Below are 27,175 nucleotides of genomic sequence, written 5' to 3'. Positions count from 1 at the left end.
AAACTGTAGACATATTTAATATTCTTTATGGAAACCAATACTGGGCTTGAATCTGTTACTGTGGATTCTGGCAGCAGAGATTTCTTTGCCTCTGTATTGTGCACAGTTTTCTTGGGACCATTCATTCTTTCACCTAATTTGATTGGACAAACTAGATTGTGTAATCATTCTGCGACTACATGAAGCACAAACTAATTTATTTAAAAAAAAATCAATTCAGAACTTAAGGAATTTAATCTAAATGAAATTTAGATGAGATTATGTTGAGTGTATTTGTACTGGGTTGATTTGAAATGCACTATAAAACCTGGGATGAGTGAGCATTGTGTGGAGATGCTGACCTACTTTGTGAAAGGACCAATTTTTCTACTTCTAGTGAAAATGCTGTCAGTGACTGTTTGAAATATTTTATTACAGAAACTGCAGCTCCAAGAGTTCACTTTTCTTGTCTATCTGTGACCAAATAGATGTGTGGATGTTTTTCATTTTGTTCCCTTTCTTATTTCTGAGGCAGCTTTTCATGGGAGTAAGGGAGAAGAAGCTTTTTCCAGCGTGGCTCAAATTGTGTCCTTTCTTGTCTTGGCTCTTCTCTCCTGTCCGTTTCCATGGTGGCTTCATGCCTGATTCTGCAAATTCCATTTTATCCTTTATTGCCTTTATGTGCAAATTCACAGTATCACTTCCACCTCCTTACCATCCCTTAGGGACATCCCTGTCTTCATTCCATCTGTGCTGCCACCCTTATTTTTGACTTCATGTACTTGAAATGTGAGCCTCCCTTTTCTCTCGCCTTTGCAGTCTGGACTCCTTAGCACAAGCAGAACCTACCACGTTATCTTCCTCTGCATGTGAGGAAATTCATCTCTGTCATCTGTTGGTTACACAGACCAACGCTGACCTAGTCAGTCCTGCTTTATCTCGGATACTCAGGTAATGCATCTTTTCTGCACCAATCAGCTGCAGGATCTGAGGACTTTAAAATGCAATCGTCATTCTCTCTTAAGTTCCATTTTTTTCTGACTCCTTATTAACATTAGGATCTATTCACATTATTCTCTTTATTTTTAACAACCTAGGTATGCTTCTTCCACTACTTTTTACCCTTGTCTTTCTCTGTGCCTCATCTACAGAACCTAGCCGTCTTTCATAGCTGACAGCCACGGAGGTAGCCTCTTCAGCTTACCGCTCCTGGTTCTTGTTTTGGAGATCTCTGGTTCAGTTCTTGGTGTCAACACAAATGTCTCTTTAGTTCTTTTACTTTAGTTCACCTTCTTTGTGAGCATTAATTAAAATACTGCCTGTAATCTGCTTGTTATTTGATATGTTTATATCAAATGTAGTGTACAAGTAATCGTTTCTGCCGTTCTGCTTGTTTTGAATATTTAAAATTATTCATTGTCCAAATTAGTGCCCTAAAATAATTGAAAATTCAATAACACCAAGCACTGTAAGCAGAAAAATAATCCAAAATACTCAGCCAAGTGTATATTAAAGAGCAAAAGATTTACACATACATTTTAATGTTTAAAAAGGTCTTTCAAACTTATGTGCAAAGTGACACACATGCAGAGATCAGTGATTGGGTTTTGGTCTGATTTCATGTATTAAGTGGTTTTAATGCTTTAAGTGCTTTAATACTTTAAATTGTTCATGCAGTCTTTGGACTAATACCAGAGTAAGTCTGTCAGGTCCCTGAAGTTTTCTACTGCAGAAAAATTGTGTTCTGCTGTAGTACTGAACAGTGTGCGTAGCAGCTGTGATATATTTCGTGTACAGGACATCATGAGGCTTTTGACTTGTTACTGCTCTTAGTGCAGTCAGCCCATCATATGGAAGTAAGTATTTTGTTTATTTTGTTGTCCATTATGACCCAGTAGCGTTAGTTAGATTTATACAGCATTTTAAGCTTTTTTTGTAAGTTCGAAAATGGACATAGAAACCCGTGATGTAGTACAGCATACAGTAAAGCACTGTTTGATTTTTTTTTTTAATTGTTATTTTGTTAGCATATTCACAGTTACATGTGGGCTTTTAAAAATAAATCTTAAAAGAATCATTAAGCTGTTTTCCAGACAGAGATACATATGTCAGTAAAAGGGAATGATGATGTCTTCAGCAAAGTAATTCTTACTGTTCTCTGAGCTGGTGAACTATTTTCATTTCCAACAATATGCCTATTTTTTATATTGTTCCAGCCAACTTTAAGTAATTTATGCTTTGAATTCAGGCAGTCTGTTCTATGCAGAAGGAGGAGATTTGCAACCACAAAATAAAACTGTTCTGTTTTAAACCTAACCATCTTAAAAAGTAAATAAATATAAATGCATAGACACATATACACAAATATAAATAATGTAATACAATATTTGATTTATTTATTTATTTCTCACTAGCCAGAAAGTGGTAGGAGCTGGTAGGAGTAATTTGAAATACGTCAGTGCTATCCAGTGGGTAGTTCTGTGGTTGGCAGACTCACCTGGAGCATGGGAGACTTCATTTCTGGTCCCTAGTCTGAACAGGGAATGGGTTGGGCTGTCAATCACACACTGCAGTGTGTTTCTACAAGTGATTATCAGCTGCTTGAGCCCAGGGTGCTCTCAGTTTCTTCTGTTGAAAATCCATACTGTAGAAATAAATATTCCCTGGTTTCTCAGGCTTATTAAGCAAGTGCCTTAACTATTGGCTGTAGGTGATTTCTTTCTATAACACCATTACTGTTTATTATTCATGCAATGTGGAGCACCAGCTGCAGAGCATGAGACCCCAAGAGGCTCCTAGTCTCTCTGCCTGTCCGTAAATTCCAGGCTTGCCACAAGTGGCATGTGAGTTGCCACAGGAATTTTTGATTTCTGCATATTTCCATTGTCTGACCAAAAGTGTCAGGGAAATGTTTAGGTGGTACGAATCGCAAACCAGCTTCTGCGAATCCCATTGTTGGCAGTCAAGGTTTGATGCTGAAAAGCTCAAGATGAGGGCAGAGACCAGTTACCAATTCTCTGAGTTTTCCAGTTATGCACATGCTTCCTGCCGCTGAAGTTTTCCACTGCTTTTTGGTGACTGAGGATTTAATCGCTCGGATTATATTTGTGACCCTCCAGGTCATACAGACCCGGGAAGGCCCTATGTGCTGGTTCGGCGGAAGGCTCCCCACACTCCTGCAGAAAGCCAAGATAAGCAAAGCAAAATGCATTTCTGTGCACAAGGCAGCTCTGTTTGCATAGGTATATTAAAAAGAAGGGATCTCCAAAGGCTGCTTAAAAAAAAAAAAGAGTGAGAGAGAAAGAAAGAAAGAGAGACTGGTTTTTTTAATCACCAAAGAGCAAAAGAGTCTGCACTTGTAACAGCTGTCTGCTGAGCTTTGCACCAGGACTGGTGTAAGCAGCTGCCACCCTGTTTCTGACTTCTACTGCTGGTTTCCGATGTGGAAGAGGAAGAAGGTCGGGCTGGCTGTTAGCTTGGTGTTCTCTTTCCTTGCTGATAGGAACAGATCCGTCAGGTCTAGGTGCGGACACAATAACAAAGGCGATCTCTCTGAAAGCATTCCCAAGTCTTGTGTTATTTTGTTGCTTGGAGAGAAAGCATTTTGCCCCCAGATTAGGACTCCAGGGGATGTGCTGTTTAGGTCCTTTATGATAGGGGATAATTTCTAAACTAACCTTTCTATGTGCATTTTGAACGGTGACTAACAGGCCTAATTGCATACTGTTCATCTGGACGTTCCTTCTTAAATTCCTTTCTCTCGGTGCTGTCATATGCCTCTGTCTAGGACTGTGCTGCCCCTTTCCCAGCTTTGGGTGCAGCCAAATGAACTGGTAAAGGTGGTGCCATGCTAGCCAGCCCTGCTCGATGAGCTGTCCATCTCATCATTAAGGCAGTTCTGTAAAATCACAGAAAATGTTCTAGTGGTTGGGTTTTTGTTCACGTGGAAAACTTTTCAGAGCCAGGTTGCGAACTGGTTAAGCAAACACTGAAAATAAAATTACTGAGAGACAGTGACCGTCCTCCATCAACTATAGCTCATCTGATTGTGCCCTCAATCTAATAAAGCTCTAAAATATTGTTTGCATAATCATTTTTAGAAAGTTTATTGCCTATTTAACAAGAGCATATATAGATTAATTAGTTATACTGTTTATATTACACTCTGAATAAGTGAAGCGGGATAGAGAAATGATTTATAGTTTATACAGGAACTTCCCATTGCAGTGCTGTAGTGAAATATTGGAGGTGTAAACCTTATCACAGCCGGTCCTTAGACTTTTATCTTTTAACATTTTCAGTTGTACTTAAAAGAAGTGAGGGGTTTTTCATGTGATGTTTTTTTCTTGCTGCATAGAACCATGCGAGAGTTGGCCAAGGAGAAGAAATCTAATTAAATTCATGTAATGATTCTGGGAGTCATTGAGTCTTGCAGTACTCCCACACACCTTATCAATATGCTATTATAAGAGACAAATCGTTTTAGCATTTGAGATGAGGAGTACTGTATGTGTGTTTGATGCACACAAGCCTTCAGATGATTGAGCCGTGTAAACCTTGCTGTAGGTGACCTTTCCTGATGAAGAGGTCTTTCTGTAACGCATATTCTCAGTCAAGTGCCAGTTCCTGTGCTCACCCAGATACTCAGAAGAGTGAGGACATGCCTGTTCAGGGCATCATCAGGCACCTGCACTGGGTCTGCCTGCGCTGTGAAGAGGCAAGTGCAGAGTGTGCATGCAGGCAGCGTATAAGCCAGTTTTGTACAGCACTGCACCCTGCATTATAACCCTTGTAGCGCAGTTTAATTTATATTGACAAACGTGGCTAAGCCATTCCTTTTTTAAAAAACAAGGAACGTGCGTGTCATGCCACAGCCTAAGAGCGTCTCTTATAGACGTAGCAACTTGGGTTTCTTCTGGTTCAGATGCGTCTGCAGTGCATTGCACTGTGTGGTGCATATGGCATCCTTTCACTGCAGAGCTACTGTCTCTGTTGTTCACAAAGTTGTATAGGCTAACAGCAGTCCCCTGCAGCATAAAGATCTACAGCTGCTCAGAATTATCAGGTCCTAAAGCAAGTAATAGAAATCTCATAAGGACAGATTTGCTTGCTGTATTCCACATACTTACTGCTGTCGGTTAGTCCACAAGTGCCGTAAACCCAGTGCTTGCATGCAGCACTTTGGTGCTTCTGTTTTGATGGTGGCTGGCATTAGTATGCTCAAAGATATCTAACAGTAAATGTGGTGGAATATAAAGTTGCCTCAACTGCTTGTAACCTTCATGGTTTTGCCAGAGATTTTTCATCCATTCCGCCAGTTTGTATTGTACAGGCCCCTTCCTTGCAAGTACCAAACAGAACACAGTGAGTAACCTGAGCAGTGGTGACTGACCTGATGTGGGTGTCTGGAGGTCATCGAGTCCAACCTCCCACTCAGAGAAGTGCCTTCCAACCAGCAGTTCTGTAATTTTATGTTATGAGTGCTCAACCCTGGTGCATTGAAATGAGTACACCTTGAAGGCGGCTGGGAAATGTGAGCCCAGTCCAGTGAACAAGCTGTGAAGGAGCGCTGTCAGTTCCCACTGAATTAAGGAGAAGTTCTGCTTGCTTGTACTGGTGCTAAATTTGGCTGCCTGGGCAACTCGGCATGATGTAGCACAGTAGTTGTCTGTTCTCCTCATCTTTGTCTTCCTCGCCATTACTGCCACCAACATTGTTTAAAAAAACTCAACTGATTGTTGCAAATAGATTGCCTCAGCAAAGGCAAGATAGGTTGGTACAGATTTAGAGCCAGATTACTTTCCTCACTGTCTTAGAGAGACTTCCAGAATGTGTCGGGAGCCAAAAAGGGTCTGACTAGAAAAGTGTCTTGAGTTCTTGCAATTTCTGTTGGCTGAATAACCACTGAAGTTCACTGGTCTAACAGAGAGCAGTTTTTACATTGTTTTTGGTTGCATCTGTGGGGAAAAATTGAAGTCTCTTTGCTTCCAAACAGAGAAAAGTAGAAAATGTAGTTTCAGCTGTGACCACCTGATGAAATGAGTTGGGCAACTCTGTTTATTGACATATTCAAACAGGCATATGTACAACTATTCTTCCTTTTTTTTTTTGTTTTAATTTAGTGGGGCTACATCCATTGTCTACAGATGCAGGCAGAAAGGGACCCAGAAACCTTACGCCGTCAAAATGTTGAAGAAGACAGTAAGTTATTTTGGGTTTTTTTGTTTGGGGATGTTGTGTGGGGGGTTTTCTTTTTTTGGGGGGTGTGGTTTCTTTGGGGGGGGGGGGAGTGGATTAGACTGAGGACCCCACTGAGATTTGTATTTTCTGTAGCTGAGCTGCTTCTGTTCCTCATGGTTAAAACGGCTTTTAGAGGTAGCAGTGCTCTGTCGGGAATGTCTTATCCTCACGAATCTTGCTTGTGCCTTCACTTGGCGTCCTCTGCATAGACCTAGATTTGCCCAAAACTTTCTTTTGGACAATTTTTTTTTTTTTTTTACTTTAGCCAAAGAGAAGATGCGGATTCTGATTCATTTAAACATTCTGTAAATTCCTCTTGCTTTAGTACATTGTTTTGCTCAGAAAATACCATTACATGATTTAGCTTTTTCAGGAACTGTTTAAAGCACCAATTCAAAAAGTAAATTCGTTTAGACTTTTGTTTCAGTGCTGCCAAAAGATCTTTTTTAGACTCCAGTAAAATTAAATATTTTTTAGAGGTGTTTTCCCCCCCCTTATAAAACTCCAAGAGAACTAGTTGAGATGTCAGTTATTTTTGCAGCTCTGTATTTATCACGCTTCTACCACAGTTATTTCTGTGTGCTACAAAATGGATGGTGGAAAGCATGAGGAGAGCCTCAAGAAGAAAGGCTAGTAATGGCCTGAGAGACTTCAAGCAGCAAGAGAACATGGGAGATAGGGAAGAGCAGTTCATGTTTCTAAATAGAGAAATTTGAGAGGAAGCTGGCAAGTTATGAAGTATGGACATGATATCTATTCATGAGTGGTTTTGATTCAGTTTGTTCTAGTGGTAAAGCATCCACTGTTCCATAAAGTTCAGGAATGTTCACGTGTAGCAACATAATGATGGGTGGGTAGGTGTAAACATGTCTAGAGGTTGAATGGTCTCTGTGCAAGACATAATGAGCAGGTGCCACATGAGTAAAATGTTGGCATTAATCTGTCGTACTTGAAAATAAGCCAGAGTTTAAACTGGCATAGAAATGTAGTTCTGTGCGCTGCTTTTGAATTTGCATCTGGTGCATCGGAGGAAGCAGAGCATACGTGAAGAGTTTGCACTGCTGCTGCTTACGTTCTCCTTTCCCTGCGGAAATGCAGAGAACTGCAGTTTCAAGTTTGTGTCTGTTCCTTATGCCACTGATTCCCCTAAAGTTTTAGGAATATACTCTCTATTATTTAAAAATGTTGCATTGCCATTTTTTGGCCTTCATAGAGATTAATTCATGTTCATGATGGGCATATTAATACTAGAGCCAACTATTTGTGTCTGGGAACTGTTCAGTTCTGACTTTTAGCATACTTTTGGAGCATGCGAGTTGTTTTTTTATGATGAAAGTGTAGAAAAAATGATGAACAAGAACATAAGAATATTGTTATATAAGTTGTTGGCACAGCAGCAAGAGCTAACCTCAATCAAGCCTTGATTGTATTAGCAGTACGTTTAGCAGTGAGTATAGTTCAGGTAACAGGGTGTTTCCTGTGTAATTGATACATTTTGGGATGTTTTGTTGTATTATGAGAACAAGGGATACTATTATAGTACTGAGTTTTGAGTGCGTAAGAAAGGCCATACTGTAAGGCCGCTGTAGCTGTGTGCCATGAACTATGGTAGCACCAGTTCAGTTTGGACACGCAATTATTATCATCAGTGACAGTGCTAACTGTGTGTTAAACAGCGCTCTCACAGCAGGTGGCCTGATCTTTGCACAGTAACTCAGTATAAAAATAACAAAGTGTGGTCCTAATCATGTATTAACATTTTGATTAGCTTAAGTTTCTTGCTAAGTTTTTTAAACAGCAATTGTAAAGAACGGGATGGCAATTCAGCAGTGGAAGAAAACTGATGGGGGGAAAAAGAGAAGGAGCTTATTGAGCTAAGTTTACTTTTGATGCCGGCAGGCCCACTTCTACAGTTCTATTTTCCAAATGCACATCCGGGAGCTCTGGAGAGCACGGAGAGATTAAAAAGAGAAGACTAAGGAAGATGGTGAAAGAGCAAATTCCTCTGATTTTCCATTCAAATTATCTAACTTTTCATGCTGCTTAGGACAGGACTAACTGAGGAAGGAAGAATGTCCTTAAAAAAAATGGATGAGGGTCGGGGAGAGAGCGGTCCAGCTTATTCTGGAGGAAGTAACAAGCCATCTGTGAGGTGCAGTCTGGTAGCTAACTGACAGCTTCAGATTTGTGCATGCTGATCGTTACGGTACTGTAGCTTAAGGAAAAGCCTCAGGAATCATCGTTTTTGTCCCCTGGGAACAGCTCAGCTAAGGAACAAATGATCCTTTATGAATTGAAGTAAGTAGTATACTGGGAACAGACGGCGAAGAACACAAAATGCCTATCAGTATTCTTTTTACTTAGATAGTAAGACTAATTTTTCATTTTGGCTGACTAACACATTGTCATTTAAGAGGAAACAAAATTTCGGGCAAGACGTATTAGCCATTTCTGAGAATATATACTTGTGGAGAAGTCTGATTTCTTAGGAGTTTCTGTAATATCTCTCTATTATCTAGGTTAAAAAATAGTATTGTTAGATCATTTGCACAGTTCTGTTTGTTTTTTCCAATTGCTAATTAAGCCAACAAAGAGAAATTGATATAAAAATGTTTATACAAAATTTCTTTTTTTTAGTGAAATGAAATAATAATTTGGGAATATTTTATTTCATGTTAGAAGTTTAATTGTTCTTAACCATTAACTAAAATTTTATATTGTTCCCAAAAGAGAAACCACCCCCCCCATTTTTTTTTGTTGGTTTGAAGCAGCTGAAATGGAATGCTTCAGTTTCCTCTTCTGTTTTGTTTTTGCTCAATTCAGCCCAACTTGTGAGTAGTTTTGGATCCTTTAAGTTACACTTCTGATGAATAAAATGTAGTTCAGGAAACATTTACGGTTCTTACCCCTGAAATCTCTGACTGTCAAAGTCAGGAAACTGTCAGACAAATTAGGGCCATAATTTCCAAAGCAGCTCAAAGAAGACAAGAAGGCATTGTTCTGTTAGAAGGGCTAAAAAGGCCAAAAGAAAAGTTGATATATGTAGTAGTGAAAAAAAAAAATGAAATAATGCATAAGAAATTCGATTTGGAATTGGTCTTAGCAGACACAAAAAGAAATATTTTTATAAAACTACATCTATGGGACCGGTAGATGAACAGGCTAAATCCTTTTCCTTTGTCTTTGATTTGCTCGTATTTGCTCATCCAGCCCTCATGCTCAGTCTCCTGAACATAGATCAAAACATAGGGTTGTGTATTATATATTCATTATTTGAGCTTTCCCATGTTTATCACGTCTCTTAAATTCTGTACAGATAAGATATTTAAGGGACTGAGTCAGTTATGTCCTTATGGGGCGATCCATTTCATTTAGCAAAAAAGAAGCAGAAGCAGGCGATTTCATTTGGCACTTCAGAAAAACTTTTCAAACAAGCTAAATACAATAAGGAAGTGTTAACTGCTTATTATACCTTTGCAGATGCAAATATGAAGTTACTTAGCTTTTCATTGGGCAATTTACTTCTGCCTTATGACTCAGTATTTAAAAAGAATGAAGTCTCTTTAGGATACAGTTTACAGAATGATTATTGCTACCCTAAGCAGGGACTTAAAAGTTATATGAAATTTATAACCAATCATTGCAGAACAGTTGCTGTTGCAAACAGCATATAGCACATTGATCCTGTGAGAAGAGCACAGGATTCTTGAATGAAGCGAACGATGCTATTTATGGAATGAAGCCTCTGATCTGCAGCCCTTTGCCTCCTTTGGTCATATGATCAGAAAGATAAATAACATGAACCAAGGCTAGTCTGGAGATCATCTTGTAGTTTGGGCAGGTGAATGCCTTTCATTAAAATTAGATCCACCTCTGCCTTAAATTTCCTGCTTGTGTCTGGACTAGTTGCTTAAAAAAATATTAGTGGGTGTCACTGTTAAACAGAACAGATGGCCCCCGTTCTGTGGTTTCCAAATTGAGATGTTGAGGGCCTACAACTTAGATCTACCAAGTGCTAACAACTGCATGTGAAGTAATTTGGGAGCTGTAGTTGCAATAAAGCAACATGCTTTGAAGGAGGGAGCATGGGATTGTGAGTCAGATGGTCTGGCGTTTGGGTCCTGCTGTGTTCCCGATTCACTGTGCCATTGGCCAAGTTATTTACTCTTTTTGTTTCAACTTTTTCACCCATAAAATGGAGAGAGTATTTATTCATTTTGCTTCACAGTGGTGCTTTGAAGCATAGCCTGCTTAATAGTCCTAGGTTTTAATTGATACATACTGTCCCATAAGAATTATTAAGTATTATGAAGTATGAGACCCTCTGTGCCTCAGTCAATGAGGCATCCAAATACAGATATTATTTTGGAAAATTCTCATTTTGACTTCAGTTTTTTTCATATGTGAGCATCCCCCCTCACAGGGTTTGCGATGCTTAACTAATATCTGTAAGGCACTTTAATTAAAATCAATCTTAATGAAGTAGCATTCTTCTTGAAGACTGGTTGATGTAATTCAAAATCAGACAAGCATTCAGCCACACAAACTTTTTCTCCGATCAGAAACAGAACAACCGTTTTCAAGCTCTGCATGTATTGAAAATAGTAGTTCTAGGATTAATCTGATTATACTAGTCAATTAGTATTGTCAGTTAGACAATTTGAGAAAAAAATAATTTGCACCTGTGGAGCAGAGAGGAGTATGAGTGAAGGGAAAGGTAATAGGCTTCTGGCCCTCCCTCCCTCCCGGAGGTGCAAAAGACATCTAGAGTGAGGATCTGAAGGAAATTACAGCAGGGTATAAGATCATATATAAAAAAAATCTCAACTGAGTTCATGTTTTTCAGTGTTCAGTAGAAAAACTGACTTTCTAATCCTACCAGAAATGAGAGGCGTGCAATGCGATGGGTGTGGGGAAATCTGAGGTGACTGATGATTTTTGTTGTGAGGGACATTGGCTGTGCTGTTTGAGAAATGGGGGTGGCAAATGTTTAAGTCTGTTGCTCTGGCAAGGTCTTGTCCATCTGCTGTTTGTTGGTCCGTGGGAAGTTTCTTACTGATGAAAGGGTTTTTAAAGCCCAAACAGTGGCACTTGAGAGGATTTTTTTTCAAGGCATGATTATCTTCTAATACAGATAGTCATTTTTTAATGATTTTCATTAGTGGGTAGTATATGACAAGCGGGGTGTATAGTTGGCTGGGCTCTTCATTTTGTATTGCAGTGAATTGTAGTACCAAGTGGTAGTCAAGAGGCTCATTCAGACGTTAATCGATGTTCTTGGAGGAGTGCTGCTCTTGGCTGAACCTTGCCAATTGACTGAGAAGGCAAGCATCACAGATGCTTACTCTGAAAAGGGGTCCAGGGATTTTGTATCACACTTGGAGATAATCATTAATAGAATTAATAACATAGGACTTCTGTTGACTTTTTGAGAAAAATCTGTATATTTGTGGTTATAAAATGAAAATTTCCATCTGCTGCTATCTGGCCTTATGGGAGTTACAGTTTGAATACCTCCTGCCTCCGTGTTCCTCTGAGCTCGGTATCTCTATAGGCTCCATAACTAGACTGTATATACCCTGTGATACTATAATTGTCAGTACTCTTGCTGAACTGCCATATGAGAGAGAGGAAGTTTAGCTGAGAAATCGGTTCCACAGAAGAAAATGAGAGCCTGAAATAACTACTCTTGTGTGCCTGAAGTACAATGGCAGTAGTTCTTTTTTCCCCCCCAATTTCTAATGTTTGGAATATCTATCTAAATACATATATGTATATATGTATATTTAAAGAGAAATTTTTCCTCATGAAGCTGGTATTCCTCACTTAAAAAAAAAATTCACTGAAGACAAAATTCAGTTCTCGATTTTAAAAAAAATTTGTCAATTGTTCTTAACTATAGTGCATGATTGCAGTATAGCAAAGCTCTGTCTGAGTAAGCAAACTCAATGTTTTTCATGTTTTTTTCTGAGTTCTCTTATTTGCATTTTCAGTAATATTTTTTAAACATTTTATTCATGTCTAATGTTCTAATTTTTTCAAAAAGAAAAAAGAATAGTGTAATTTCTAACTGCATATGAAAACAGTCAGCTGTACATCAGTACTCACCATTATAAAGGTTTATTTTTGTCAGTCAGCACATACGTTCTCTTGTGTTATTCATTCACAGACACACACACCTCATCCATGTTGGGCAGAAAATGACTGCAGTGAGTTTTGCCAATAATTTCAGTGAGAGCAGGACTTGATCATACCTATGTGCTGTTTCTCAACTACCACTTAACCAATAATACTAGCTAAATAATACATATTTAGGTTACTTTCGTTTTCCTGGTGTGCTCATTTTTAGTCAGTAATGTCACTGCCTGTTATTAATGTGTAGTTCATACTGTTATGTTTCTTCTGAAAGATGAGTACTCAAGGCTTCAGTAAAAATTATTATCAGTAAAGAAATAATGAGAAATGAGGCAGCAAGGCTTTGGCTTTCCACTGCTTATGTCTAGTTTTCCCCTATGTTTAAGGGAAATCTGGCTTTCGTGGTCTGACTCTACATTCCTAAAGAAAACTGCTTCTAAATAAAAAGTAAGGCCATCAAATGCGTAGTGTGTAAACAAGCATAGAAAAGTTAATTTTTCATAAATACAGAACAAAAGAATAGACAACTAAAAGAATATTTGTTCTGCAGTAAGATAGCTATAGGTTTGTGTTTTATGAGCTGTGAAGTTGGACACCCTTTACTGAAAGTGAAAATTTTGCAGAAAAGAAGCTTTGTGATATGTTATTGTAGTCCTTGAAAAGCAAAAGGCAATTTTTGTCTGTATTGCCAGGACATCCTTCAGAAAAAGAAAAAAACCTCACTCTGCACCTGGAAAGTGTGTTCTGTATACATAAGGTTATTTAGCATATAATCTGCATTACAATGTATTGCATTATATTGCGTTGTAATGCAGATGATGTGTAAAAATCACTTAATGTAGAACAATATTTTTTACCTGTCACCATTTAGATTGAATTGCTGTGTTCTTCATGAGTAGGTCGTCCCTTGGGTTAAGATATTAAGTGAAGAACAGAGAGTATGTATTGTGTCTCTTTTTTCCCCCACTGCATTTAATTTACAGATAATTAACTAACATTCATTTCTGGCGTTCACAGCTTATTTTTCAGAAGTATAAAGACAGATTACTAAAAAGAGGAAAATACAAAGGGCAACTCATTGTGCAGTTCAAGGAAGCTTGGCCTACTGCACACTTTGCATTGTTGAGCAAATACTGAGAAACTAAATAATATCCTTTAGATTATTAATTCAGTAAAAAAGAAGCAATTGGCACACACACACACACACTCATTTAGTTTTGAATAACTTAAGAGGAACTTTCACGAAACAATCTGAGCTCCATTTCTTCCTTTACCAACCCCTCCATGGATATTTTGCTCGTGTCCACAGTGATTTCTTCTCCATGGCTTTAAGCATACGTAGAGGCGCTGCGATGTCTCGTTTGTACATAACTGTAGAGGGGCAAGACTGGGAACGGGATGAAATGTGTTACTGCATGATGATATATTTAACACCAAAAGCAAAGCTACAACCTTGCAAAAGGGCAGAGGTAAATATTAGTCTAGCTGAAGCAGAGGTAAATATTAGTCTATCCTGAGATTATAGCCCATCTCTTCAGAAACCCTTCACTATTTACAGCCTATTAAAGACAGTCTAGTAACATGCCTTTGGTTGAGCTGTCCTGCAGGGAAGATGGGGCTTCTGCATAGGTGGACGGTCCGTGAGGCTTGCACTGGAGGGCTTTGAATGTCTCCTGCTTTTGCATTTTAGGATGTCATTGTTTTCAGGAAGCCTGTGCTGTCATCCTGTTGGCACAGTTGAAACAGCAATTCATTTCAAGGGAGGGAAATTGAGTTTCCTTGTTCCTTTAGTCTCTGGACTAAAACAAGGACAGCATATGGCTTACAACTTGGCATCGTGGCTTCGTTCCTCCAGCCTGCAGTCGAGTTCCTCTCTAGCCCCCCAGAGAGGCAAATCCAATTCAGTTTTGTAAAAGAGAGCATTTATTTAAACTAAGAACTGCATAATTAGCATGTACTCATTTGGCAAACTGGTTGCACTAGTATATTTCAAGATAAAATGTGTCCTCTTTGGCCAAACTGGTCCTTTTATCTTGTGTCCTGTAAGAGAAAGAACACAGGTAGGCAGGAATGGAGAAGTGGAGTTGGAAATTAACACAACAGTTGTATAGGCGGCAAGACCTGCGGGTTCAGGTTACAAAAGTGCCTTCAAAAAACCATGAAGCCAGCATAGCTATCTGATCTCCATGGGGTTCGTGATCTGGTCAGAGCTTCTCTTAAGAGCAGTACAAAAGTTCATTACATGGTGGTAAATTTTCAAGCTGAATGTTGCGATGGTGATGGCTGCAGGGCTAGGGTATACGGGTGAGGATCATCCAGATTCTTTGCCAAACTGCTAGCTCTCCATTTGAATTAAGCAGTACTTCCCTATGAAAAAATAAAAACTGAATAATTAATAATAGTATGTTTTCCCATACATGTAAAAAATATATCCATGTTATTCCTTCCTCTTCTTTTTAAGCAGCCTCCTAATACTACTCAGTTTCCAACAAGCTATTCCATTATACTTCACATATATTGCATGAATAGATGTTTGAAATTTCAGCTGGGCTTTTTTTTTTTTTTTAGGAACCAGAGTGCACTAATGTAAATACAGTTGAAAGCAACTGGAAGCTTTTCCATAAATAATAAGAAATAGCCTAAATAAGATGCTTTGTTTGTGAGAGAACACAGTAGCATTTCTGTGTTTTATGGGTGAGGCGAACATAAGGTGCTAAGGCAAGTGGCTAGATCTATAAGGGATTTGGATTCGGGCAATTAGTTGTTACTGTTTTGTGTGTTGTGGTACTATCCACTACATGCTTGTCTTTATGGATGAAATGCATATGGATGAGTTGGGCGTGTGCAAGGCTTTGGGGAAGGCAGTTTTCCTCTTGTTTTGGTTGCCTTACAGTAGCCAGCAGAATGAACAGGACCAGTACAGAGGGCTGAGCAGGAAGAGGTGCGTGTTACATCTCAGCTTTTCTCCAGGAAACAGATATCAAATGCTGTAGTGCAAGAGCACTCGAGAGATAGGAGTTCATAGTTCAGATCTTCTTAGATCTCTAAGTCAGTCCTTTCAAAGATGGGCAAGGATTAAGATGATGGTAATTCCAGTGCTCTTCTGTATGGCAGCTCTGTGATAAAACATTCATGCAGGAATAGGAGATCATGATTAGTGTCCTCCACTTCCTGAGAGCTCTAAACCATACCAGAAGGTCTGCCATATGAGAAGAATGCCATTATCGGCTATTAACTCTTTCCATCCACTTTCTTTCCTGTGGAAATGGTGCTAGCAGGCAGAAGCAACGTTCACGATTCACTGGCTCTGCGTGGCTCTGAGTGGCATGATTCACTGGCCCTGAGAATAGGACGCAAAAGAAGGCATGGCTTCATATGCGATTGGTAGTTCTTCATTCTTTTCAGTTCTTCATTTTTTTCTGTAGACATTATGTAATCAACGGAGGAAAGGGCATAGCATTGGTGGACACTATCTCTGACATATAAACTGTGTAATATAAGCCAGGTCTTCTCCCTCCCGTGTGGTGGATATGTGAAATGTGTCCATAGAGGAACAGTTTTATTAGCACTGAGCTTTGTGCAGAGTTTGTTAGTCCTAAAGTTTATGAGTACAGCCATTTCTAATGGGGACCTCAGGAAACTTAGTTTGAAGGTCTCAGTTCTCAGTCTTGACGAGCTGGATCTCTCGAAAAGCTGAATTAGCCACAGCAGCAGAAGAACCTAAGGAGTCTTCAGGGCTTGCATTCTTTGGTTTAGGTACCAAAATTCCATCCCAAATCACACTTCATGTGACAGAGGTGTATTTTAGCTCTGGCTCTATGCGAGTTGCCAAATCAACATGTGAATTTGGTGGTAGTAAAGGGAGAGGTGGCTGGGTCTCCTGCAATTCAAATATTCCTCTGTTCTGGTCCAGCTCACGTAACTTACGATTGCCTCCTTTCACCTTAATCTCCTCCATCTACCATAAAACTGTACAAAGCATCAGGGAACGTAGCCTTAAATATGGAAGACACCTTGTGGCACTAGTGCACAGAATTTGCAGGTTGGGTTTTTGTCCAGGCTATACCAAGTTCTTCTGCCTGATCTGCTGGAGAGAGAAGTCACTGCACGTTCCTGCTTTTCTCAGCCTACTCAGTGTCTGCCCCTTTTTCCAGCGTGGATCATGGATCCTGCAGAGGAGGCAAGTTAGTATGCTATCGTGGATGTAGTTGAGACATCCGCCACAGGGAGTGGAGAGATGTAGGGACACAAATAGTCCCGTAAATTCTAATGTTATTTATTGATGCATAGCACTAACGAGAAACTTGGCTCGGTTTCTAATCTGTGAAACAAGCTCTCTAAATCAGATATAAAGCCTTTCTTTCACTTGTCTGTCTACTTCTCTTAATCATCTCGCCATCTCTACATGCTTCTCTGCCCTATTTCAACTGTTTCAAGCGTTTTTCATTGTCAGTCTCTGAGAAGTTTCTAGCAAGGGATTCCTTCCCTGCTTTCCTTTGAGGATCTACTGGTTATAAAGTACGTAACTTGTATGTTACAAGCAGTTTGGGAAACAAGGGCTCATTTATTTACTTACTGTAGGTGTAGAATTACAGGTGTTATATATTATCAAACAACATTAAAGCGACTTCAGGACTTCAGCTTTGGGGACCCTTCATTGCCAGGAGTTGGGGCTGATGTATCAGAAGAATAGTCTAAGGGGCCTAGGTCCGGGAGATTACAAGTCTTGTCCAGGTGCCCTTTAAGCAGCCAGTCATGAGATCTGGAGTGACCCATCAGAGAATATGCACAAGACTCGTAATCCGCACCTGAAACTGTCAACATTTCATCCTGCCTGACGTATTTTAAACACTCTTAGTTGATCACCAAACTTGCAGCCAGGCCTTCCCCAAACATTATCTATGTTATTCCTTACAAAATGGAGTGGTAGAGCATGTATATGATAACATGGAATAGTTTGGTATTGAGGTGGAATTTACAATACTAATGATGGCTCCGGCATATCAGACTTCCATTGGGTAAAATTGAAGGTTCGCATGAATCTATGATGTGAGTTAGTACAGATAAGGATGTGTACATTAGCTTAGCATTTCTGTGCAGTTTCTTAAATTGCAGCAAGCATCACACTTGGCTAATAATGTTAGTAAGCGTGCTTACTTTATGACTGAGTTGAGAAGTCCAAACACATTAGAGTAGCTTTAAGATAAAATATTGTACCAGATGACAGGAAATGTCCTATCACCTAACAGCTCTTGGTTTCTAGAGAGACTGCTATTAAGCCAGACACTCAGGAGAAGTGGCAATATGACTTACTTACTGGGGGTGGAGGGGTGAAGCCTTTGCACAGAATGTCAGATGTCTAAAACTGCTTACATCCGTTAGAGTAAAAGCTTGATTAGTAAATTTTAACTTGGAAGTGAGTTAAGTTTTAAATTAGTAAGTGTATAAATGAAAGGCAAGGATGGGCAAGAAAATGGCAAGGACAGTTTTCTAAATAATCCTGTCAACAAGGATATTTGAGGATGGAGATTTGTACTTACCTTTTGATCTACACATTATTCCTTCCATTTTAAAAATCTCCACCACCACCCAGCTCGGGAAACACCAACAATAGCAGTGTCACACTGTAAATAGTGAATAGCTGAAATGAGCAGTGCATGACTACCTAATAGCCTGAAATTTGCTTACGTAAACTGCTCAACATTTATCAAATATATTTGGAAAAATCTGTATATAAATGAGTTAGGACTAGAAATAACAACCGAGTTAGTCAAATAGTTAGACCACAACATATAATAAGGTCTGCTCATTGAACATGTAACTTGTTTTGAACTCAGTTGTAAAATGCATTATTGCAAGTCACCAGCGTTGTCCCAGCTAAAAATGCCGCAGGATCTACCCTTCACTCTGCTGTGATACCACTCACTTCATGTGCCTTTGGCGAATACTATGTGAATCTGGCCAGCTTTACCATTAAAATCTTGTGTTACAAAGTGCAGGGCCTGTTAATTGGATACATCAGCATGCGATTTACTATGTTGTAGTCTATCCTTCAGTCCTGCGGAACATCTCTAGCCATCTGATGGCATGGCTGCCAGTGTGACTCTGACCTCACTGTACAACTGCATTTTGATAAATGAAGAAATCTTGCCCTTTGATTGATAAATTGACATTTAACAGAGTGCTAACATGCTATCATATGCAGATATTACACTTCTCTTTCTTTTTCTTCCCCCCCTTTTTTTTTTTAAAGCATATGCTTGTACAAGCCCAGTTAGTATGTGTTTGCAACCAGCAGGTTTGCAGGTACAAGCAGATATTTAGGCAGATATTTGTCCTGGCAAATACAGGCATGTTAATGTAACTTGCAGTAATTCCTTAAAAGAATCATGTGTGATCTGAAGACTGTGCATCAACTAAAAGATGTGGCTGTAAATTAGAAGTGTGGACATGTGCCTAAAGACAGAAAATATTATTTGCTCTAAAAAATAGTCTACATTTTTGCATTAATAATACAAGTTGACTTACAAAGTCTTTATAAAAATTGTCAGCAACATACAGAGTGAAAACTCCCTGCTGAGTTTATAGAAGATACTGCAGGACTGTGCAATTACCGCCGTGCTTTATTGTATTGTTTGATTTGTTCTTCAGGGACCTCGTGTTCAGCTTGAATAGAGATAGAGCCAGAATAGTCTGCCAAGCTTAAAAGACAGAAAAAACATTTTTTTGAAATATATATATATTTTAAAAGAAAATGTTAGTCCATTATGATTACAAAGGTTGCTGCCTTACAGAGAGAGAGCTGCTGACCTTGCTGAGGAGGTTAAGCGAGAAGGGCCCTTAAAACATAGGAGGAATTCTTTATTTCAGAAACTCACTTTTGTTCAAAAAAAGCTCACCCAAAGAAGCAATCACCTGAAGCTGATGTTGAATAAATGGCCCATTTAGAACAAAGAAGTAATCCTTTATTTCAGAAGGGTCAACTTTTTTAATGCTGGTTTTGCCCTCTGTCCACTGCTACACAGGTGCACTGATTACTAAATTATACCAGAATGGGTCAGAAAGATCACATATAAAGCATCTATTTGTTCTGGTTTTTTTTTGCTACACCACCTTTTGTATCCCTCTAATATTCTTTATTATTTATGGTAAAAGCTGTCATCCAGATCTTCCATTGATACGTAAACCAGCTCAGATGCACGTATTTCAATGGTGCTGTCCAGTTTGGTACAGATTAAAAAAACCCCACATTGTGTGCCTACCTGGAGGCATGGCACATATGTTCAGAAGTTGTCTTACAGTGTTTTTAATCCTGAAGTCTGAAGGGTTTTCTAGGAAGATATTCTGTGTATGAGTTTTCTATGGAGCTGGCTTCAAACTGGAGTTCTTGTTACCCAGGACATTTTGAAAATAAAAAACAAAAGCTAAAACTGAACAGAAAATGCATATTTTGAATCTTCATCTTTTGAAGGAGTTCTAAGTTTTATTTACATTCAAACTTGACAACTTAGTTTCTCCTTTCTTGACGTGTCAAGAGAAGCTGTGAAACCCAGTGGCCCATTGCATAGGTATGAGAACATGGGAATAGACCCTTTAGACCACCAGAGAACAGCAGCTCTGCCTCTGGGTAGTCTATGTGCATGTAATCTTTAATATTTCAGTTTAACTGTAAGAAGACAAAATAATGACAAAGTAAAAAGAGTAATTAGCAATTGACCCCATGAAATATGGAAGAGGGTTAGGCTATAGCATAGTTATTTTAGCTCGGAAAAAAATAACTTTTATTTCTTAGAAACAGTTTTAATATAGTGTGGTGCCAAGCCGGTAACCATTTGCAGCATGTTCCCTGCAAGTCTAGTGAAATATACGCTCAGAGCCTGCATTGTTGGTTCGATAAAACATTCATTTGCTTAAATTAAAGGTATTCATGCACGTCAATGAGCAGAGTATTAAATAAGGAGCAGTGGTGAACAGCCTGGGTACGTGGCTCTCGCTACCCTGCGTCATGGGCATGTGTGACCAGGTGTGCTCATCCATGGCTGCAGGGTCCTGCAGGACGAGGGAGGCAGAGAGCGGGCTCTCGGCATGACAAATGTGCTCTGCATCTTGCTTGCTACCATTTTGAAGGGCCAGTATGCGCGCCGGCCACCTACGTTCTCAGGATAGCGCGCCATACCGCGAGGAAGAAACTAGACTAATTTCGTTATGAAGACAGTTCGTTTTATTTCAGGTTTGGTTTAGTTCAGGTGGAAACAGCGCTTGCACATTTGGTGGTGGTGAAGAATGGACAAATAACTGTGTCAAGGTGACCTGAAAAAGCACTTCTAAAATTGCGGTGGACATACCACAGCAGAAAGGCAGAATGCTGTTTCTTAGGCCTATCACAACAAATGCCTTTTGATAGCTTGCAAATGGAAAATACAGTTCAGTCGAATCTCACCAGTGTTAAAATCACCCAAATGTGGCATTCACCCACCACGGTGCAGAACTAATACAAGCTTTTCATACGGAGAAAAGTAATCTTGTAAGTCAGAATCAAATGATACTAATGAAACATCTGACCAAAAGCATTCTCTGGTCCATTTAGCATAGATTAAAAACAAAGAACAAAGAAAGCTTGTAGAAGAATAATTGCTAAACTGGTAGAACCAGGGCATTGCTGAAAGTTAACATTTGATGTTTCTCACTTTACAAACAGACCGGCTCTGCTGCCCTTTTATTCTTGATTGCGATATATTCACAAGTGATCTCACTGACAGTCTTGTAAGTAATGTTAATTTAAGGAAAGCCCAGATAGGTTGTTACTTACCGCGTTGCTTGTTGAAATCCAAACAGAGACCAAAATAAATCATTTGCAAGCCAGATATTAAATTTGCATAAGTCGAACCACTGTATTTGATGTGTACAAACAGACTTGATTTCCCCAAACATTTGTGGTAACAGGATATTTTGGAAAATTACACAGATTTTAAAATGTGTTACTGCAGTATCCTATGCTGTGGAGTGAAATGCATGATTGTCTTCCTGACAAATGTTTTTTCTCAGGATTATTAATAGCAAATTGTTGATACTCATGCCCAAAGTAAACAAACAGGACAAGTTTGGACCTGATATAAGTAGGTACGTTTAGTTGGAAGGAGCTGAAACAAGGAAAGTATTGTTATAGCTCTATACTTTGTATAAGAGAAGGTAAGAAAATAAAAGTTCTTACCCATAAACATAGAAGTGATAAAGCAGGTTCTCTGTAATAAAATAGCATAGCCAGGTATGGTGCTCCTTCTACTGTAAAATGATTCAGATCACTTACGTATAAATGCTTCTGTTGTAAGATCTATCTCAATAGCTATTTTCCAGGATGCTTATAAAGATTTAGTACTTCTAAGGATTTATATATGGCCAGTTTGTCTTGCATCTTAGCATCCTAAATTTTTAGATGTGATTTCCTCATAGCACCCGGAGGAAATGTTATGAAAGTATTCTTTGTCTGTCAGGTCAGGAACTCAAAACACAGAGACTTGCCTATGGTCATAGAGTAAATCTATAGGAAAGCAAGGATTTGAAACTGAGTCTCGGATCGCTGTTTTTCACTTAATTTGTCGCCACCAGCTAGAGAAGAGGAGGCCTTTATCACTTCTCAGTAATACCTCCTTAGAGCCAAAAGGAAATATCTTCAGAATTTGGACAGCCTATTACATGCTTGTTGCCAGATATTCTTTATGCGTGAACATTTTCAAAATGAGAGAAAACAAACTGTAGGCTGTTCAGTTTGTACCGGTCCTTTTGGAGGAGGTAAATTGCTCAAATCTAAACAGTTTTCATGGGGGAATAACTGTCCGTGCAGTACTGTGCATTAATTTTTCTGATCCTATATGAGGTAGGCAAACCTTGTACAAAGCCTGTCAATCCAGAGTTACATTATTCTTTGAGTCGCCTGAGCCTTGTGATCCTCAAGGAGCTGGGGTGAGCTTTTAGAGCCCCTGGCTATGCATTTTCACTCGTACAAGTAATCCAGAGGTGAGTAACCATGCTGATGTCAAGGGGATTTTGACCCCAAGTGAGACCTCTTCACATAAGTAGAAGTGGGCAGGCTGGTGCTCACAGCATTTTAAGAAAACTGTGTGGGGAAACAATGCTTCAAACCTGCTGTTTGGGCTTTTTCCTGTACAGTGTGCTTTGCAGGTGCTGAGAGATATTTAGTTATTGTCCATGGTCTTTATCTCCAGTAAGATACTCAGATAACGGGCTGTTTCAGTCCTCTTTAATTTTTGCCTTCTACTACTTCTCTGGTTCGTCAGACCTGTTCAAAGTTGTTTTTTCTTTCTTTTTGCTTCCTGTCAAAGTCACTCAAAGCAGATAAATGTCAATGAGTTTCAAGAAAGCCCTAAGGGTCTAATTACTCGTTTACACCACTTTCAGAGCACTGTAGCACTACTAGCTTGGAAATGTTTCTGATTTACACACATGTACACAAGGGATGAATCAAATTTTTTTTCTGTAATTCTGACTGTGACTGATGCTCGAATTTTGTTTTCTCTGGAAAAATAAAATACTGAAATGTCCTTGTGGAAGAAATATGTTAATAATTGTCATCAGTGTAGGATTTCTCTTGGATTTGTGAAAATATTTGTCACCAAGATAGTTTCTTCATAAATGTATTGATTGCATAGTGATTCTTTCATTCTTAAGCACTCAAATTCAGGGGGAAATACAGTTTTCTTTACTGAATGAAATATTCCTCAGGTCTGCATCTGTTGTGAGAAGTGACTGAATTCCCCCAGAGGCTGTGCCTGGGATCTTGAAAGACTGCACAGTTGAGAAGGGAATGAAAGGGAAGGGCTAATCCTTGCAGAGCTTTAACTGAAGGGATAGTCTTTTGTGGAAATAGAACTTTTTTCTTAGTTTTTTCTGAAGCAAGTTAAAATTAAAACCTTATACCCTGTCTGAGGCTAAGGGATGTTTGACGTTTGCATCACTTTTTTCTTCTCAGTATGTGACACTGCTTAGATATCTAAATCCTACATGAGGTGTTCAGAGACCTTGTTTCTTGAACTGTCTAATAGAGCTGTTGATCAGTGTGTTGAAAAGATTCTAGCCTGGTGTAAATTATACCAACTTAAATGGAGATGTGCAAGGGCAGAGTTTAAATGAAAAAATAGGAAATTTGGCCTATTTTTGGATGTCTTCCCTCTGTTTTACTTCTTGTATGACTTAACGTATACATTTGTGAATGTTTTTCCAGAAGCAGATATTTTCCCATTCTAGTAACTGTCTTGTGATAAAGGAAGATTACTCCTTACGGTGTATTTGGTTTATGTCTCTTACACTGACTTTTCCCTAAGAGATCTAAAGCTGCTGTTCATAAATATATTTCTATGATGCAGTTAGAAGTTTCTATGATGTACAGACAAATCAATTTTTCACCTTTTTTCCCTCCCGCTTTCAACCAGGTAGACAAGAAAATTGTCCGCACAGAAATAGGAGTTCTGCTTCGCCTTTCACATCCAAATATTGTAAGTTTAACCATGTTCCACTCTGTGCCCTTTTTAAAAATTCTATCTGTTCCTGAGAGCTCCGTATTGACTGTTGTGGTTCACATATACGGACTTGTGAGAGCCTTGGGTTAAAGCTTAGGATTTTCCTCATACGCACATTAGCAGCTTGTTATGCAAGCCTGTGAAATCATACTTATACTTTAAATTTTTGATGTTCTGACAGAGTTTAGTGAAAAACTGTGCAAAACAAATTCAGTAAATGAAAGGGGATATGGTGGTGTCAGTCCGTGGAGAGTGGGGAAGGTTTTACATTCAGCTTGCTCTGAAAAATTGTCAGACAGATGTTGACAGGCACTAAAGAAAGCAGTTTCTAAACCTCATGTGTTACGGAGAGGTTGCTGAGGTATGAGGAGCATGAAAACAACAAAAAGAGAATGCAGAATAGATAAAATTAGCAAAAAAAAAAAAAAAAAGAACTTTTGTGATAAATTGCATAGCTGAAGGTAAATGACGCACCGGTTTCAGTTGATCTCATCTTTCGTTTTTACTTGGTGTAGTCTGTTTCCTTTAGTTGGCCCTGTGATATTTATGCTCAGCAAATGTGAAAATGAATCATTTTTGTTATCTTTTACCAGATAAAACTGAAGGAGATATTTGAGACCCCTACAGAAATCAGTCTTGTTCTGGAATTGGTCACAGGCGGAGAGCTATTTGACAGGTGAGTGATCCATATGCACCTCATTCTGCACGTTGCGCAAGGCTTCTCCTCTGCACGTAATCCCAATGTTAGTAGTTACTGGAGTTATTTCATCAACATATGTTTTATTCACGTGAATAAATAGCAGCAGGATTTGGCTTCAAATACATGTTTGAAAATGTTATTACCAGGAAATCTTTCTGAAAGGCAAAATGAGCTCACAGTGCAGGAAGCTGTTAGTAAATTCTGAAGAGCACGTACTGTTGAAGGAAGGTGTTCAGCAGGTGAGCAGTGTCAGGGTGTGCTGGACCAGACAAAAGGCAGGAAAAAAAGGCAAAATGACATTGGCAAGTCAGCATAAAATGTGGGAGGTGGCAATCAACCAGCCAGGAGAACAGCATTACATCAGATAAAAAAGATGGTAAGCAGACTGCCAAAAATAAATACTCTTTGTCATTAATTATGTTTAAAAGACTTCTGCTTTTGTTAAAAGTATTCTGCAAGATAGCTATTAAGTTCTGAAGGTAATTTACTCATAGTGCTGCATATTCTTGCAGTATAGATGCATATGTATAAAATGAAAAAATTTTGTAATATTGTTGGGGGCAATATTTTACTCTTAGGCATTTGTTCTTTTAGAGCAAGAGAAAATATAGAAAGTATTTAATACTGGCTTGGGTAAGTCAGATAATTCGCTGAAGTAATCCAAGGAAGGTACAGTGCTTTCCAAATCATGCAAGGACAGGTTATTTAATCTTTGTTCTTCTATAATTAGATTTTTAGTATTGCAGAGGACTGTTATATAAACATGCATTGAAAACTTGGTCTGAAAGGCCCTTTGACTTGAGAAAACAAAAACATACCTTTTTTTGTAGCGTGCTCATAGCTACAACCTTGAGGTGAGCTGTTTCTGAAACATAGCAACAAAAGCAACTCCTCTTGTAACATCTTTAGTTCAAGCAGAAGAAAGATGCCTGCTAATTCAATATGCAGTGGAAACAATCAGGAGAGATGTGCTGCAAGCAAAACAACCAGTGCCCAGTCCTCATCTAGGAAGGACCCTGTGCAAGGTGTCCTACTTTTCACATAGCCCTTTTTATGTGCACCTGGTTTTGGATAGGGTGTTTTTCAGGAAAGTTGGGTACTATGCAGCAGTCTCTGCTGGGTAGTGTTTTGCCAACGGAAAATAAAAATATGCTAGTGAGATGATTGGTTTCTGAGCAGCGACCATATGTTTGGTAGGAAAGCTGAAGATGGAGCATTGCGCGTGATGCAGGATGGGGAAATTGCATTATTTTATGGAACTAGGATTTAATGTTATGACATTTTCAACATTCTGTAATCTTCTGCTTGGGCTGTGATTATAGGATTTGAGTTCTCTGGATTGGTCTTTCCCCAAATTGTGCTCTTAATCCATGAGTTCAGTTATTACAAGCTATCAGGTCGTGCCTGGAACAGAAGCAAAGCCATTTAGTCGCTTCCTAGAATCGCGGTGCCCCCTTGTGATGCGAGGAATGAGCACTAATATCATGGAGCTCTTCTGAATTAAGCCTCCTCCTGTTTTCCATGTACCATAGAACTGAAAGTTTTGGCAGTATGTTCTTATCTGGTCTGTGATTTGGAGGGGAAAAAAAGTTACTTTCAGCTGTTAAAGTTAGCAATAGGAAAATGACTTCACTCTTCAGCTTTATTCTGAAAATAATTCAATAGAAATATGTAGCCGAGATGTTTTGCACTAATAACATGAATTATGTTTGCTGTCCCTTTCCTTTCTTTCAGCTGAGCTGAAGGATTAACGCTCTCACTGTGCTGTACAGTGGCTGCCCTCTGAGTTTTAGTGAGGGAGTATTCTGCTCTCTTCTGTAGGGCAAGCTTCCCCCCTCACATTTAGTCTTTTTATTTCTTACATCTCTATCTCGTGCCTGAGGGAAATGTTCTGATTTACCAAGAGGCCTCATGTGTTGTCTCCTCTGTGTTTGTGCGACTCCAGTCCCCGGAGGAAGCCAAGCCGGGAAATCTCCCGCAAGAGACTGGAGAGCTAGCGGATGAGCAGGCAGGACCCTCCCGTGGCCAGGGACCGCCTTGAGTGTTTTACACAGACAGCGAAGTAACTTCTGTACTTTGAAGGAGTTACTCTTGTGCCTCTTCCAAATTAGCTGTCAGTAGAGGACAACATGAGACCTGTTGCACAAATGCATGTGGTCTCCTTACTCTAAACATCTGTCTATATTCATTGCTAGTACCATTACTACTGATCCTAGTAATATGCAGCTATGTTTTATTTCAACTATTTTATTGCTCTTTCTGCCACCACAGATTTCCATTCTTCTTTTGCATGGTATTTGATTTGCATATGAGCAACTTGTTTCACATACGCTTTCCCCTGTCATGGAGATGACTTTATAAATACCCAAGATCTGATTAGTTTTCTGGAATCTTATTAGCTTTATTTATGCACTGCTAGTTTCATGCTACTCTGACATAAAAGTTCTGGTTAATACAATTATTCACTTCCTTCACTCTATTTAATATTTCCATCACATCAGCCATGTTATGGCTAAAATGAGTTTTCATTATGGCAGTTTTTCAATTGTGTTATCCAAAAGGAGATAAATTCAAACAAAAGTATCTG

General features: G+C 39.1%; 1 protein-coding gene across 3 annotated transcripts in view; it reads left to right on the top strand.

Moving 5' to 3' along the window:
• The window catches only part of LOC138060907 (calcium/calmodulin-dependent protein kinase type IV-like), a 175,017-nt gene that overhangs the window by 71,676 nt on the left and 76,166 nt on the right, over window positions 1-27,175 (top strand). For 2 of the 3 annotated variants that reach the window (XM_068924818.1, XM_068924817.1), the window contains exons 3-5: window positions 6,102-6,180; window positions 23,802-23,864; window positions 24,482-24,564. In XM_068924818.1, the coding sequence (XP_068780919.1) occupies window positions 6,102-6,180; window positions 23,802-23,864; window positions 24,482-24,564 (225 nt within the window). Of the gene's footprint in view, window positions 1-798; window positions 931-6,101; window positions 6,181-23,801; window positions 23,865-24,481; window positions 24,565-27,175 lie in introns of all 3 variants that reach the window. The other variant, XM_068924816.1, reaches the window with a different exon arrangement.

Source organism: Struthio camelus, chromosome W, assembly GCF_040807025.1.
Source record: "Struthio camelus isolate bStrCam1 chromosome W, bStrCam1.hap1, whole genome shotgun sequence".
Classification (NCBI taxonomy): domain Eukaryota; kingdom Metazoa; phylum Chordata; class Aves; order Struthioniformes; family Struthionidae; genus Struthio; species Struthio camelus.
Note: the sequence above shows the minus strand (reverse complement) of the source record. Positions and strands in the feature narration are given on the sequence as shown.